General features: G+C 56.7%; 2 protein-coding genes and 1 long non-coding RNA gene across 3 annotated transcripts; all 3 read right to left on the bottom strand.

The window, feature by feature from the left end:
* Positions 1–2,683: 2,683 nt before the first annotated feature.
* LOC122371522 lies at positions 2,684–6,349 on the bottom strand. The gene is made up of 2 exons (XR_006254750.1): positions 5,563–6,349; positions 2,684–4,143 (listed from the first exon to the last, which is right to left on the bottom strand). It is a non-coding gene; the product is annotated as an uncharacterized LOC122371522 (long non-coding RNA).
* Positions 6,350–7,418: 1,069 nt separating this feature from the next.
* Positions 7,419–9,350, bottom strand: LOC122371511 (uncharacterized protein K02A2.6-like). Its single transcript, XM_043347888.1, has 2 exons — positions 7,716–9,350; positions 7,419–7,430 (listed from the first exon to the last, which is right to left on the bottom strand). The coding sequence occupies exons 1-2, from the start codon at positions 9,348–9,350 to the stop codon at positions 7,419–7,421; spliced, it is 1,647 nt and encodes a 548-aa protein (XP_043203823.1).
* Positions 9,351–9,856: 506 nt separating this feature from the next.
* Positions 9,857–11,751, bottom strand: LOC122371521. The gene is made up of 3 exons (XM_043347898.1): positions 11,354–11,751; positions 10,638–10,779; positions 9,857–10,330 (listed from the first exon to the last, which is right to left on the bottom strand). Exons 1-3 carry the CDS (start codon positions 11,749–11,751, stop codon positions 9,857–9,859), a joined length of 1,014 nt encoding a protein of 337 aa, XP_043203833.1.
* Between the last annotated feature and the right edge of the window lie 492 nt (positions 11,752–12,243).

The raw sequence follows: 12,243 nt of genomic DNA, 5'->3' as shown, positions 1-12,243 counted from the left end.
TTGGTATGGGCGACCAAAACCTAACGAGGATGGTTAACCCTTATGCAGTAGCTAATAGATAATTCACTAAGCAGGGATTAATCATTGATTCCATGCACACAGAGATGGCTTATTTTCGTCGGGGATCACGGATTAGGTACGGTGCTCCTCTGAGGAAGGCCTTGGTTATGGACCGGACCGGAAATAATTGCCCCGGGTCCGATCGACGCCCTTCGCAGCGGGGTCCCATTGCAATATATCGAAACGGTACATTTCACATTCAGTTTTGATTTGTTAGCGGCACAAATTCAAAGCTTCCTACCTAGCTAAGGGCATCGGCAGGTAGGAAGGTGACGTGAGTGGAGGTCTGGGTTTGTCGTTCCCCCTGGACTAGGAATTATGCCGGTAGCCCGTCGCCGCCTCTAGACAGCGCAATTGCGGGGGAACGCCTTGCAACTTTACTATTAAGGAGCTCTAACATGCACCTGTTCAGAATGCGTTGCATGTCAACGCTTAGGTTCACTATCTCGCTGTTAAAATTGGCGAGGCTGGCACATGCAGTGCCGCATTGCTCGTGTGCTATGCGGTACAGTCTATCTTTGTCGCGGTAGCAATGCCCCCTGGCACCCCGCGGTCCATAGTTGCCCCAGTACAATGTCCCCAGGTAAGTGTTTGCTGAGTCTGTGCCAGATCACGATCCGACCTATTTGCGGCTGATGCCACAGGCGGACGGCCATTCAGGTCACGGTGAACGGAGCAAAAACACTGCCGACGCGTAAGCCGGTTAGATGCGGCTTGGCAGGGCGATTGCTGAGAGTGTGATTAACGCTACGATGCGTAACGCTAACCGCCAAGCGATGTAACGATGATGAACGTGCTTCGCTTTATTTACATGAAAACCCATTAATGCAGCTAAGCGGGCTACCATGCTTCCTATTCGACGAATATCATCACGTCACTGATGAATGCTAGTACATAACTACCTACGTAGTACGCAGCAGCGTACTGCAACTGTCGTGCAACTGTTCTCATACACGAAAAGGATAATAATGTAATCGGTTAATTTCGTAAAAAAAAAATGATGCTCGACTTCTGACACGCCGGCAGGTGGCAGCCAGATGCCCAACCATTCCGAATTTAGTACCCTTGAATAAAGCACTGGTCTGCAATGGATGTGTGATTTTCTACGCTAAGGTTGTCGCAAATAAAACAAAGTCGACGTCAATCAGCAGCCGAGTCACTGACGTCTGGCTGTCCGACGGTGCCGGGCCGACTGTGGTCTGTCGCCAGTGCTGCGCTGCCGATGAAACGATCTCGTAGATGGCACTGTTCGACGTCTACAACGGCGCACCCGGTCCCAGATCAAATAATGACAACGTCAATTAATGTACCTTCTAAAGACGTCACAATGCAAAAAGTTCTAGACAAGTCGGCGTGTAGGTATATGTTCTGCAAGCAGACCTTTTCTTCTCTCCATCCGTGACTGGCTTAACCAGCGTCACCGACCGTCACCACCATGAAAGGGTGAGGGGGGGGGGCGACAAATGGGTCATGACCTCACGCCCTTACCTTAGAGGCCGCGAAGGCCTATGGAGCATTCGTCGGGTATGCTATCATGCATAGTATTTGTAATTAACTACGAAGGTTAATTATGTACACAACTAAGAAAATTTGTCGAGCTTGCATCTTTCTTGATATTATCGATAGCCGCGTTTACATAGGGCTAGTTGCCAGATAGTGGAATTCCACTAACGAGACATTTTTTCCACTAACGAGACATTTCAGGCACCTTCAGATAATTCTGACGACCTATCCGGCCAGAAGGACCAAACCGATTGACAAAAATAAATACATCGTGGCGGATGAACACTAAAGAGGTACTTCAGGCCTAGACATAGTATAGATGTCGCAACTCGCGGCCTTCCCGGCAGTAAGGGCGAGGTATAGATGACGCTTCTGCAGCAAGTCACTGGAACGTGCGAGTCGTGGAATGGAACGGAAGATACGGAACGGGGGCTTCTTAACGGAAGCTTATTCGTTTTATTTTCATTTAAGAATTGATTTCGTGCGCTAGGGAAAGAACATTGTCTTCTTTTTTCTTACGTCTGCACCCCCCCCCCCGTCCCTTCCATCCTTTGGATCAGCCAGTGTGCAGCAAGAGGGTTCATCGGAGAAAAACAACAAAGAGCAATCCTCCCTGAGCCTGTCAGGTCAGAAATAACCTGAGCATAGGCGGCGGAATGGGGAGGGCACCGGGGCACCGTGCCCCCCTTTGATTTTGGCATTTTAACATTAGCCCTATGGGCGCTGCATGGAAAGAATGGGACCAAAAGTCGGCGGTGCCCCCCCCCCCCCCTTAATTGAAGGTGCTCCGCGGCCACTGAACCTGATGACCGTTCGTTATGCCCTACTGCCCACGCTTCTTAACATTTCAGTAGTAGTCAGTTATCTGGCCAATGTTTCCGTATAGGGGTTGGCAAACACAACTGAGCCTCGTGAGTGGGATGAGTACTGGACACAGAAGTGGACAATCTGTTGGCAAGGAGCCCGCAAGGATAATATCTCGAAACTCAGGACTACGTATACAAACACTTTAAAAGCATCTAAATCTATACTATAATCGAAAGCCGCATTGTTGTGAACTACCGGCACGTGCGTCCAATCACCATCAAGAACGGAAGTCCGACCTACAGCAAGCACGACAGTCCGATCATAGATGTATTGAAAAATAACTAGCAACTTTAAACATCGCCTTCCTCAGCCACGCTCTACACCGCATCACATAAGAAAACCGCCAATATCGATTACAAAACACACATAAAGGAATTTCGTAGGTAGAGATCAGAGGAATACTTCACCTCCTTTATCTGGCGCGTCAATAGGTATAAAGTAATCTTTGGCGTCTACGCACTAGCAACATCTATAATGCAAACAGCAGTTCAGAAACCATCCACTAAAATTGCAACAAGGCAAGGGTTGGTCAAAATAAATTATAGTCACCGTGATAAATAGCAAACGAAATACAGAACAAGCAAGCACAACAAAGCATTCCACACTCGTTTAGACTGTACCTACAATATGCCTACATAAGACATTGCAGCAGTGTACAAGGGAAACATTCTTTAAAGATGCTAACGTGAGGAGTTTTAAAAGTTTGGTGAACATAGTTACGAGTCACTGCACAAGAAATGTCGCGGTCGCCAGCCGGCCCAGGCGAAAGAGTCGACGGAGACGGCGTCAAACAAACCCGAGAGGGGGTAGTTTCATCCGCATCAGCGGAGGCGCTCTCTCTGTTAAGGTCGTTAGTTACCAGCCGCAGCACCCTGCTGGCGATTTGATAGCTGCTCTCATTCTCAGCTGGCTGAGCGCCATGTGCCGGGTCATCCGGCTCCATGATTTCCCCTTTCATTAGCAGCTGCTGTTGTAGTTATTGTTGTTGCGTTCCTTTCAGCTGCTGCCGCAGCATAGCCGTACGGTTCTGGATGGTTCTCACGGCGGCAGCCAGGGTCACCAAATCCGTCTCCCCGTAGCCACACCAGACTCGGGAAAATGTACCGAGATGTACCGAGCCAATGTTGCAGCACTCGCGGCATTCATCGGTAGGACTCCGCCCAACCCAATGTCGGCACTGGCAGGAGCCCGACCAGTGGTCCAAGCGAAACTGATGAAAATCGACAGCTGATGAGCGGTCCTCCACTGACGCCGGACGGGTGGCGACGGCGCGGCCGGTCCTGGAGCTGGAACAGCAGAATGGACCGGATAGACGGCGGTCGACCCATATCGACCGGTACCATCCGTCCGGCCAGCTCCTCCAACACCGCTCTTAGGGCGAATAGCTCGCCGCGCGTGCTAGAGCAGAGGGCGCCTGCCGCGACACGCACCTCTCGGATGTCGCGGTTCGGGGGGGGGGGGGGGGTGGCCCCTCCTCCTCCATCTAGCACACCATCGGTGGCGGAGCTGTCTGACCAGATCAAGCTCGCCTCAGACGGGAGCTCCGCCAGACGACTTTCCGCCGCCTTGGCTCGCCAGCCGTCGCGCCCAAACTCGCTTCAGGCCGTGAGTCTATAGCCGGCGCGGTGGCGTGGCTTCGCCATGGTAGCCTTGGGCGGGTTGTCCTCAGAGAACGCATTCGCATTGGCGAGGAGGCGAGCAGCGCCACGAGTCCTGAAAAGACCAAACAATATCAATAGACAATCAAAACTGTAAAAATTGGCATTAACTGCGCAACTGATGTTTGCTTGTTTGTTTATTAGGGTTTACGGGCGCTGCGGTGGTCATTTTGCACCCATGAAGCTGTTCTGGTGAACCTGCGCAACTGAGCAGTGATCATGCTATAACTTATGTTTGGCGTAGTACCAGGGTTCCACCTAAAATTTCGGCGCACGTCAGGTGTAACGTCACATGCGACAAATTCAGCGCATGTCAGTTGGGCAAACTAAGGCTGATGGAATAATATAAAACGAGGGCACCAACAATTGATCCTAAATGACCATACTTGGACATTAATGCAGACCCTCTCTGTATCACCAATTGTCAGAAAACAAGCGGTTTCAAGGAGCGTTAGAGAGTCATGAAGCCAGGATAAAACACAGTGCTATTTTCTAAAAACAGTTTTTACATGATAGAGTTAGGCAACTCTCTCCCTCTCTCTCCGTTTACCATTCGCAAGGCCAAAAAGGCCAATTGGTTTTGAAAGACATTGGATTACAAGCTGAGAATTTTGTACTTTATCATAAAATGTTAAACCTGCGTGTAGATAAAGTCTGAACGGTGGTTTGTAGGCTGATAGGTTGGAGGTTGAAGGTTAGTAGGGAAGGTAAGGTCAGGATAATTTCTGCTTTTTATTTTCATTGGACTTCAGTCTTCATCAACACACGCATCAAAAATATCATCTATTTGAGCATCTTCAAGCCTCAATCTACAAGTTGTACCACAAAAAATTAAAAATTGATGTCATGCCAACATATGGTCATGATTTTTACCACCAGAATTGAATTAAATGCCTATTGATGCTTTACCTAATATTTTGAAGCCTGAAATCTGATTAACCAAACATTTTTTTTCTTGTGTTGGCAGTCTAAAATTTGGCTGGCTTGAGCGCGATGCTATTGCTCTAGCAGAATCTCAAACGGATGTCTACCAAGTGCCACTCCCAAGAAAGTTTTTCAAGATTCTAAAACCACAAACTTTGTTGCTGCCTGATCGTGTGATGGTAAATCAAATGATAGCACTCCGTCTGAGGCCAGTTTTACAAACAGAAAATAGCCACCTGCCGGATTATTTTGCCTAAAGGCTAATTCACATATGGAGTGTAGGTAAATGGTGAAGCCCTCACTGCTTACATGCCTATCGCGTTTACCCTCTGTATGTTGTACCTACGTGGAATGGATATATGAGGAGAAAAATTCCAGGCAGCTATTTTTGTTGGTAAATCGGGTAAAGTAAAACTGGCCTCTGAACGAAAATTTGGACTGAGTGAGATGTCGGCTCTTTGGTGGTTTGGATAGGAGTTGATGATTTTAATTGAAAGATTAAAAGGAAAGGCGGTTTCAAGACAATCGGCATGACAAACCAACACCTTACCTGCAGTTCAAGTTTGTCGATTTCTTCATCAAAATCTAGTCTTCGTCTAGTCCACAAATCAAGATAAAATTACTGGATAGGTACAACTTCTTCTTCTTCTTCTGCACCTCACCTGCCACCCCCTACACTTCTACCTTATTCTGATAAATATCTTTACATAATTTTCACAAGAATGCCACTCAACGGGGTAGATCTAAAAGAGTGCAGGGCTTAAGTTTTGAGCTACAGAGTTCTCAGTGATTTTGAGACACCCAATATGTCTTTGGCACGCCGTATTTGTCTCTCACCGCTTGCGAATTCGGCGATATGATTGGTCGAAGGCCGAGGCTATGGGTCCAAGAAAAGGCCAAGATTCCTGCCAAGATTCTTACAGATAGCCAAGACCGATGACTGACGTGACTGACGGCATGTTACTGCCCTTGGCATATTGCCAATGCACTGCTCCGTCATATCGGCAGTGATGTCAACAGTCATATCGGAAGTAATATGGTAGCTAAACGCAAAAACCATTTGGTGTATGGCTACCATACTTTTCCGATAACGAGACATTCTAGATCAATCTCTCTACTGTTGGCGACATCTGCTGAGAAATCCCAAGACCGAACGCAAGCACATAAAAGTAATGCACTCTAAGGATGCGTTCGAAATCTGGGAAGTGACGGATTTCATTCCTCAATGCGTGTCCCAGCGTTCCCCATGCTGTTTGTTCCGCCATCTATTGCCATGTTTCGCATTCGCACTTCATGAATTCACCACCCCGCCAAGTAGGTTGGTATCAAGTTGGTATAGGTGTCGCATTGCTCTGGTCGATTAGGCTAAGCCAGCTGTCTGGAGAGTGGAGCCGATCCAAAAAACGCAGAAATTCAAAACACCGACTCCAAAGCAATGGCAATTGGCAGCATGCATATCATTAGAGCGTAATTCTGTCGTGATTGCGTCAGAAGCAAACATAATGGCAAGAGTTTCTTGTGTGTCGGTAGGCGCGTGTGGAGTCGCTGGACCGACCGGGGACGTACCCAAGGGGGGACGGACGGGGTGCGCCTCCCCCCTAGGGGTTTTCAGGGCCCATGCTGGCAGAAGGCCAACGTTGGCCAAAATCACGTCGGAGACGAACGAAATTCATGGGAATCCCCCAAAAAATCACGTCAGGACTCAGGACAATCAAGGCTCTCCGACTCGCCTGCCACCTAGGGCCCTTCAATTTACTGCGTGGGGCCTCCTGTGAATAATCGCTAGTGTCTGTGTCTGACCACTAGGACCCTGGACCCCTCTGACTCCTCGGGTAGAGGGCCCTCTGTAGGTAGGAGGCTCTCTCTACGGGATTCCTCCGCTCCCCCCCTCGGCCAAATTCTAGGTTATACGTGCCTGCGCTAAGCCGGGGTCGGAGAGAGGAGTTGACGACCGAATGACAAGCGAGTACTCGTCCTGAAAGTAAACATTTGGAATATAAACAATCCAAAGCTGTTCAGTATTTATATCATTCGAGAGCAGTGCCTTCAATTTGGATACACTTAGCATTCATTTCCCACACCCGTGTACACTCCACGAAGGCTTCTCCGCTGCGGACTCCCGCTTCCGCCGATGCGTCAGTTCTGTTATGGTCGGTAGTGGCGATTAACACGGCGATATCCTTGGAGCGACACAGGACGACCGAAACACGATGGCGGCGACCATGGAACTGTTTATTTTTTATGTGCTTCCATATGACCGGGGGGTGAGACCAAATGAAGGGAAAGGAAAACGTGCCCCATCACAACACCCCCCCCCCCCTCAAGACGCATGCGTCGGTACAAGATACGCATTGCGTCTAACACATAAACAAAAATGTACACCACACACGGTGTGGACGCACGAACTCAGTCGTACGTCTGGTCCGCCCAGCGCACGGTCAGTCGGGCCGGACGGCGACGGCGGCGCGTCCCACGGCGCACTGAGCTGGGGTCGTCGGCGCTGTTCCGCAGCACCGGTGGTGCCGGCTGTCCGCCCGCCGGCGCAGCGGCGGCGGTCTCCTCCGTGCCGTCGGGTGCCGAGCTCGGAGCGAGCTGCTGCCGGCGCCCGGGTGCAGGTGTGGCGGCGCCCTCCGAGATGAGAGATCTCTGGGGTCGCAGATAGCGCTGGTTCCGCCAGTAGACTCGGCCACTGGGCAGCCGGACCAGGTAGTCGCGCCGCTGCCCGACCGCCGTGATGACGCCGACGCGGTCCCACAGCCCCGACCGCGGGTCTTGGACGAGCACACGCTGACCCATGGTGAGCGCGCTGTGCTGGCGGGCTGTCGTGTCGTACCGCTCGGCTGTTTCCTGTTGCTGCGCGGCGGCCCTGGCGTCACAGTCGTCCGCCGCCCGCTGCCAGCAGTCGGCGAAGGCCCGGTGGTGCGCCGGCACTGCCGATCTCAGCGGGTGGCCGAACAGGACCTGAGCCGGAGAGCGGCCGTCGGCGCGCGGCGTGTTGCGCAGCTCCAGCAGCCCCTGCGCGTAGGCGTCCGTGTCGAGCTCGCCGCTGCTGGTCGCCTTCTGGATGAGCCGTTTGGCGGCCTTGACCGCGGACTCGGCGTGCCCATTAGACTGAGGGTAGTGCGGTGTAGAGATCTGGTGCTCCACTCCCCAGCGGCGCAGAAACTCTCGGGTGAGCCGGGCGGTGAACTGGTGTCCACCGTCTGTCCGGAGGGTGGTGGGCACGCCGGTGGCCGCGAATATCTGGCGCAGGCTGCAGACCAGGTCTCTGGCAGTCGCCTCGCCGGCCACGTGCGACACAAACGGCCACCCGGACAGCCGGTCCGCGTATACCAGGAACGTGCGGCCGGCCCAGGCGAAGTAGTCAGCGGAGACAGCCTCAAGCACTCGTGATGGCGTCTTTTCCGGCATCAGCGGCTCCTTCTGCTGACTGGGCAGGTACTGCTGGCAGGCCGGGCACGCTCCGACATGGTTCGCAATGTCACTGTCCAGGAACGGCCAGTAGACTACCTGCCGCGCGCGGCGTTTGGTGCGCTCGACGCCCTGGTGACTGGCGTGCAGGCGCTCGAGCGTGGCGCGCCGCAGACTGGGCGGTATCACGAGCCGCTGGCCGCACACCACCAGGCCGTCGTCCACGGCCAGCCGGTCCCGAACTCCCCAGTACGGTCGGAGGCGCGGGTCCAGCTGTGACCGGTGCTCTGGAAACCCGTTCAGGATCAGGTCAGTGACTGCGATGAGCTCCGGATCGGCGGCGGCGGCGGCGCGCACCTCTGTCAGCGCCGCGTCTTTGAACGGGCTGGGACCGTCGTCCGCCCCGTCGGTGGCCAGCCGTGAGAGCACGCTGGCGAGCTGATGGCTGGCGTCCCTCTCGGCTTCCTCGTCCTCAGGCGCCGGGTCATCCACCGGCGCCCGCGACAGCGCGTCCGGGATGGCGTGCAGCTTGCTTTGCCGCCAGATGGCGAGCAGGTTGAACGGCGCCAGCCGTTCTCGTAGCCGCTGGAGCCGCGGATTTTCGATCTCCGCAAGGCTCTTACTGTTGAGGATCGGGATGAGCGGCCGGTGATCGGTCAGGACTTCAAACCGCTGCATCCCGCCGAGATAGATGCTGCATTTCTTGCAGGCCCAGGCCAGGGCCAGCAGCTCCAACTCGATCACGGCGTACCGCGACTCGGCGTCCGATAGGAAGCGTGAGCCGCACTGGATCAGTCGCCACCGGCCTGCGGCGTCTTGCTGCAGCAGGCAGTAGCCCAGGCCGCCGGAGCGAGCGGCGTCAGTCTCAAGGACTGTGCGGCGGCGAGGGTCGAAGAAGTCGAGCACGGGAGGCGACGTGAGTGCCATCTTCACCGCGCTGAACGCCTGCTCGTGCGCTGGCGTCCACAGCCACGCGTTCCGCGGCCGCAGCAGCTGTCTCAGCGGCTAGGCGGCGGCGGCGACCTCTGGGGAGAAGGCGCCGAGCTGGGTCACCAGGCCGAGGAACGACCGTAGGTCGGTGATGTTGCCCGGCCTGGGGAAGGCCTGGATGGCACGGACTTTCTTGCCGTCGGCGGTATAGCCAGCCGAATTGATGCGAAAGCCGCAGAATTCGACCTCGTCTTCCGCGAACTGACATTTGTCCGGGTTGAGTGTGATACCGTGCTGGTCACACCTTAGCAGAATCTGCCGCACGTGCTGCAGGTGGGCGGCGTAGTCAGCGTCATAGGCCAGGACGTCGTCCACGACCTTACACGTGCGCGGGATGTCGCCGAGCGCGGCGTCACCGCGCTGGTTGTACACGTCGCCAGAGCTGACGATTCCCATTGGAGCCCTCAGGTACCGGTAGCGGCCCCACGGCGTGATAAAACACGTCAGGTCTCGTCTCTGTCTTCTGGCCGGATGGGGACCTGGTGGTACCCCGCCTTGCTGTCCAGCTTGGTGAAGTACGCAGCGCCGGGTGAGACGAAGGCGAGTGCGTCTTGAGGCGAGCGGACCGGGTACGTCGGTCGCTTCACGAACCGGTTCAGTTTCGTGAAGTCCACGGTCAGCCGACAGCCGGACACTGTGCCGTCTGACGACCCCTTGGCCACAGGAACGATCAGATGACACCAGTCTGTGGGGTGCTCCACCGGCTCGATGATGTCCTTTTCCATCAGCTCGTCGAGTTGCAGTCGCACGTCCTCTCGCCAACAGAACGGGATATTCCGGGCGGTGGTCACAGCGTGAGGGACGGCGTCGTCCGTCAGCTCGATCTTCATCGGCTCCCCCGTCATCTTCCGCAGGGTCGACTCCGTATCGAAGACCCTCGGGAACTCGGCTTTCAATTTGTCGAAATCTGCCCGCCGCTGCCGTGCGGAGGGGGTGCCACCGGCGGCCGGGCGGCGGCGCGCGCGTAGGGCCGGGCGGCGGCGCCCGCCCGGTCGGGTCGGCGCCGGCCGAGCTGGCGGCCGGCCGGTCGGCGGCAGAGACGCGGCTTATGTCCCGGGTCTCCTCAGGTGCCGCCGTCGTGCCGCTGCAGCGCCGTAGTGCGGGCTGTCTGCCGGCGGCGGGGGCCTCAGGCGGCTCGCCGGGCGGCGGCGGCTCCGGTGCCCCACCGTCCGTCCCAGTCTCGGCTGCCGAGCCGCGCTGGCAAATCTGCCGGGGAAAGCTCGCCGGTAGAATTCCCAGGCCGATACAATCGTGCCACGACAGCAGTGGTGAGTGCAGTGCTCGCAGAACGGACACCTGCACGGTCTGTATGACGTCACCGAGCTGCAGGGTGAGGGCGCACGTGCCCACACAGTCCAGCCGGCGGCTGTCGGCGGCCCACAGCACAGCCGTGGAGGGCGTGAGGTCCGCTCTGCTCACTCCCATGGACTCGGCTTGTTGCAGTGAGAGGGCTGATATCTCGGCGCCTGTGTCGGGCGTCCATACGGTCGTCCGCCTGACTCCGTTTGGCAGGTGCAGCTGTAGCCGGACCTGCGGCAACCGGTGGGCCGTCACACTGTTGAGGCGCGCGCCCGGCGTCCGGGCTGCCGGCGGCGCTGACTGCTGCCGGTTCCCCGTGTCTCTCGTGGTTGCATTCGCTGCCAGCACCGAAACCTGCCGGTGCGACGCGTCGGCAGCCGTGCTGACACGGCGGCGGCTGATTGCGCTACGGTGGCGCCGGCCCCTCCCCTGGCGGCTGCTGCTCGCGCTACGGAAGCGCCAGTCCTGTCCCTGGTGGCTGCGCTCGGAACTAGGCGTCTGCCGGCGCCGCTCTTCAGTGCCCGCGGCATGCCGACAGACCGAGGAAAAGTGGTCCCGTTCGTGGCCATCGGTGGCAGGTGCGACCCAGGGCGGGGCAGGCACGACCGTCCGTGTGCTGCGCGGCACCGCAGCGGTCACACCGCCGGGTCTGGTCGGCCGAGCGCGAGTCCGCGCCGCTCGGCCGACCGCGCTGTCGCCGGTACTCGGAGAGCCGGCGCAGAGACGGCTCGCCCGGGCCACGGATCGCCGAGCTGTTGAGACGGGCGCTCTCGGACGCCCGGCACAGGTCGGCGGCCATCTGGAAGGTCAGATCGGGCAGTTCCAGCATGCGGCGTCTGGCCTCGTCATCACTGGTGCCCACCACCAGATGGTCTCGGAACCTATCATCGGTGCAGTTCGGGCAAAAATCACAGCAGGACGCTATCTCCTTCAGGGCGCAGATAAAATCGTCCACTGACTCGCCTGGCTCCAGCATCCGCATGTTAAACTCGCAGCGGTCGATCACCACGTTCCGCTGCCGCCGAAGGTGGGTGTGCATGGCGGTGATTACATCGGCCATGGACGCCTCGGCCGGGATGGGCAGGCCAAACCGGACCACGCGGGCCCAGTCGTCGTCGAGAACAGCGAGCAGGGCGGCCCGCTGCTCAGCCTCGGTGAGATCGTGGACGCCGGTGAGGAGGCAGTAGCCGGATAACTTCTCTTTCCAGGCCTCAAACTCCTTGAGGGTAGCGGTAGCCGCCAGCCGGGGCGTGGGCGTGCCGGCGGCGGGCATGCGTGCACGCGGCCGGGCGCCGGAATCGGGCCCCGCGGCTGCCTGGGCGGGTGCCGTGGCGTCCTGCACGGCCGTCGGGCCGGGAAACACCCGCTCCAACAGCGCCGCCATCCGCTCCTCACGTCGCGCTGCCGCTGCAGCCAGCTCCAATTGCTGCTGCAGCATGCCCCGAAGTAGCTCCATCTCAGACGGCTTCTCGGCGGCGGCGGCCGACTGCGCCTCATCGCCGCCCGCCATCTTGGACGCGCGCGCCGCACA

Source organism: Amphibalanus amphitrite, unplaced genomic scaffold, assembly GCF_019059575.1.
Source record: "Amphibalanus amphitrite isolate SeventyFive unplaced genomic scaffold, NRLGWU_Aamphi_draft 001251F_arrow, whole genome shotgun sequence".
NCBI classification, from domain to species: Eukaryota; Metazoa; Arthropoda; class Thecostraca; order Balanomorpha; family Balanidae; genus Amphibalanus; species Amphibalanus amphitrite.
Note: the sequence above shows the minus strand (reverse complement) of the source record. Positions and strands in the feature narration are given on the sequence as shown.

Coding starts and splice junctions, on each gene's coding strand:
- LOC122371511 (XM_043347888.1), bottom strand. CDS start 9,350: ATGGCACTCACGTCGCCTCCCGTGCTCGACTTCTTCGACCCTCGCCGC.
- LOC122371521 (XM_043347898.1), bottom strand. CDS start 11,751: ATGCACACCCACCTTCGGCGGCAGCGGAACGTGGTGATCGACCGCTGC. Junction 10,780..11,353: donor TCGGCCGACCAGACCCGGCG/GTGTGACCGCTG, acceptor GGCCGCCGACAG/CCGCCGGCTGGACTGTGTGG. Junction 10,331..10,637: donor TCGGCCTGGGAATTCTACCG/GCGAGCTTTCCC, acceptor TCCGCACGGCAG/CGGCGGGCAGATTTCGACAA.